At 38.3% G+C, this 3,740-nt stretch overlaps 1 protein-coding gene across 1 annotated transcript; it reads left to right on the forward strand.

Annotated features, from left to right (window-relative positions):
• Nucleotides 1–1,675: 1,675 nt before the first annotated feature.
• Nucleotides 1,676–2,864, forward strand: LOC104619949 (E3 ubiquitin-protein ligase SHPRH-like; the record flags this gene model as incomplete). The annotated part of the gene is made up of 2 exons (XM_010286010.1): nucleotides 1,676–2,340; nucleotides 2,735–2,864. Coding segments are annotated over exons 1-2 (769 nt in total), but the record flags the coding sequence as incomplete, so codon positions are not given.
• Nucleotides 2,865–3,740: the final 876 nt, after the last annotated feature.

The raw sequence follows: 3,740 nt of genomic DNA on the forward strand, positions 1-3,740 counted from the left end.
CACCGGCCCCGGAGGCAGCGCCGGCATCGGGCCCTCGCTCACCTCTCCGCACCGCCACGGGTTCCTTTTCTGTTTGCAGGTTTGTCGCTTCTCGTTGCAGACGCGGTCGCCTCCCGGCCGTAGGAGTTTTAAACAGCTCTGCTCCCACCGGGGCATTCTCTCCCGTTTGTACATCGGAGCGTGATGCTGAAGTTGGTGTGCACGTGCAGACCTGGTGGCGCAGGAGTCTTCCTTTCTTTGGTTTAAGTGCAGTCTTGTGATACGTGCGTGCTCGCCGTTGGGGTTTGCTTTGTTTGCTGTCAGCAGCGCTCTGTGTGTGCGAGTATTATTTTGAAAAATTCACGTTTCCTTTCCCTAATCTGTTGTCTTTGAAATTCAAAAGCGGCAAGGTTTGTATGTTTCTGAATATTTCTTTTGACTTTCACAAACCATAAAAATTTAGGGTTTATTTGAGGTTGTGGGGTTTGTTTTTTGTTTTGTTTGTTTGTTTTTTTCAGATGACCCTTTCAAAGTTTTCAGGATTCTGCCCTGTTCCACCGTTAAACCCTTTTAACATTAAGATGTGGGACACTGGATTTAGCAGCTTAGAATACTTGTCTCTCATCTTCCTACATTTCTTTAAAAGTTGTATGCAGAAGCTGAATTGACATGGATATCTAAATATTTTCCTGTCTCTGCTGACAAAGACAGTGCTGTAATACGAGGTCATAAATCTATTGCTCTATTCAAGCACCTTAAATATGGTACTTAAAAAAAAAGTTACTACTTGTTTGAGTATTTAAGTATGAACATGTAGTTTTGAGTATGTAGTTATTAGTTTCCCAGGTGGGTCTAACATTCCATAATCTGCTTCTTAATGTGTATTGTTTAGCATGCGTACTTTGTGTTTTCCAGTATTTTATTCACAAAATCTGTTCACTGCCCAGGTTCAGTCAAGGAGTTGGATGTGTATCTTGACTTAGCTTTGCAGTTAGTCAAAATCAGTAAGACTATGCATTTAGTTTGCTGATTGGTCCCACTGAAATGCACAATAGAATAAGTAAGGGCTCCTCTGCAAGCAATTTGTATGTCCAGGTTCCAGGATACAGATTTTTCTCGGAAAATAAAGTATTCAGTACTAGCACGAAGGTCATCAGGGACTTTTAAGGACAGAATTTGATAGCTTAGGCTCTAAACCATATTTTATGTAATGACACCTTCAGACTAGCCACGTGTCAAGTTTGCTTAAAGTTTCATCTCAACGTAGGCTTTGAAAGGAAGGAGGAATTTTGTGTATTTTCCCCACACCTGCCCCTGAATCTCCTGTGCCTCCTGCACTTTTGTGGAGTTTCTTTTGCCATCTCCCTCCACTGCTCCTCATTTTATATCTGTCCCACAAGATTCTGAGTAACAGCTGTGAAATGTAGCATTCTTTTTGATCTCTGTCTGTAGCTGTCTGGCAAAATGATAAGATACAGTACAAGTCAAATGCTTCATGTCCAGCTTTGTGTAATGGCGCAGGGACAGGAGAGGCTCTGTAAAACTAAGTCTCTTTTGAACAGTTAGGTTTCTTAGTGCATACGTCTGTGTCCAAACCTTTTGCAACTTTAGTAGCTACTACACAGTGAAATTTCAGTGTGAGCATTTGATTTTGTAATGCTTACTGCTCACTAATGTACTTCATCTTGCAGAGACTGAAAATACTGCTGAGAAAACAACAAAATGAGTAGTCGTCGAAAACGTGCACCTCCATCAAAAGTGGATGAGGAGAAAAAGAAAAAGCTCTGCTGGAATATGCATGAAGACCGGAGAAATGAGGTGATAACATTAGATGATGAAGTGATTAATGAGGACCATGTTCCAGGTCCAAGCACTTCTTCTGCACCCTTCATTGTTATAAATGATGACAGCACCGATGAAGATCTCATTCAGAAAGAAAGCAGTGGCTCAAAATCTGTTAAGTTTTTGACAGTTAACGATGAAGAAGACTCTTATTCCATCTTGACTCCTGTGTTGCTACAGCTAAATATTATAGTCGTGCCATACCGTGCAGATGGGTCCTGGAAAGCTTTGTTGGGAGAATTTGCTCTTCATCTGCCTTCTGAACAAATTCTTACTGACGAATTCCATGAAAGGAGCTTTACTTTGAGAGGAGACCCTGATGATCAGCTGCAGGTCTGTGTTCATGAAAGAAGTGAAGAAGAGTACAGTAATGAAACAAAAGAATACCTGGGTGCTTATGAACAATGTATTTTGGTGGAACCAACTTTAGGTGGTGAAATACTGGAAGGTTTGCGATGGTTGCAAAAGAAGAAGATAATTGGACTTTATCAAAGACCTGGGGAGGCTCAAGCTTTAAAGGTATGGATTCATATATTTGTTTTGCATTTTTAAAGTTCTTTTATGTTTGAAATATAAAAACCTCTGAACAATGAAGTCTGGCAGCTACCATGTATTTTTATAACGTGATGAATATATATAGTTTCGACATGCTTATGTAAATGTTTTCTGTGTGTCTTTTCCTAAAAATTTATTTTTACTGTTGCACCATTAGTAATGCATTACCCAAAGGAGTCAAAGAAGCTTTTGGCTACCATGTACTCTATCCTCTATATGGTGATTTTAGTAAATTCATCTTATCTGTCTACATCTGCAAACTTTCAAAGCACTGTAGTTATTTTCATACTCTTCTGTTTATAATATTCTCATCATTCTAACAGTTAATTAAATGATTAACTGTATAATCTTTTCATAGGTTGGAATTTACCTTCTGGAAGCTGGGCTAAGTAAACCAGAATTTCTCAGTGATGGAGGTGGAAGACCCAAAAAAGCTAATCAGCTGATTCAAAAACTCATGGAAAAGTTCTACAGTTTTTTAATTCCAGGTAATTGTGATTCATCTGAATGTTGTCAAACAACTCTTGTTATATAAAGTGTATCTTTTTTTAGTAGTTTTCACTGTAAGGGAAAATAGTAAGTTATTCCTGCCATTTAGAGCAACTTTATTTTCAAGGTAATATTATTAGGTAATTCTCTCAATGTTATTATCTGACCATTAATCATATGCTAATTAGTTTATGGTCAAATTACAGATGATAATATTCCTTCTCTATAGATAAGGCACTGAGGCATGTAGACGTTTGAGTCCTTGTATTTACTCCCCAAAAAGGCAATTTTCACTGATTCGTGTGGGTTGTTTGAACACTTCTACAGTAACTTGTCAGAGTTACACAGTTCAAAAGAACCAGGAATTACATTTGGAAAGCTTTTGTTCCTAGTTTTATAGCAGGAAGCACAATTTTTTTTTTTTGGTGTAGTACCTAACACACAACTGTGGCAACAGAATTCTTGTTTGGATTATATTGTAAAGCTACAATATAATTTGGATTATATTGTAAAGTTAGAATGTAAACCACTACAAAATGCACCTTTATGACAGTTTTAAGAGTACACCACTGCAAATTTATATATCTGGGCCTTGTCATCATTTTGGAATTGAAGATGTTTGCAGATTATACACAGTGGTGATACAGATTTTTAGGGTGATCAGTGACTGCTTGATGGTGTGATGTCTTAGGAAACTCAAAAACCAACCTTGGTCTTGTTCCTGAGCATAGGATTGATTCAAAATGTTAGCTGAAGACTGATTCAAGAACAGCAACTGTAATATGCTGAGTTTCATTGTTTTTGCAGAAGCAATAGAAGCCTAACCCCCCCCCCCACCCCCCGCCTAATTGTACTTAATTTCAAAAGGCAAAGTT

Source organism: Phaethon lepturus, unplaced genomic scaffold (genome assembly GCF_000687285.1).
Source record: "Phaethon lepturus isolate BGI_N335 unplaced genomic scaffold, ASM68728v1 scaffold47980, whole genome shotgun sequence".
Lineage (NCBI taxonomy): Eukaryota > Metazoa > Chordata > Aves > Phaethontiformes > Phaethontidae > Phaethon > Phaethon lepturus.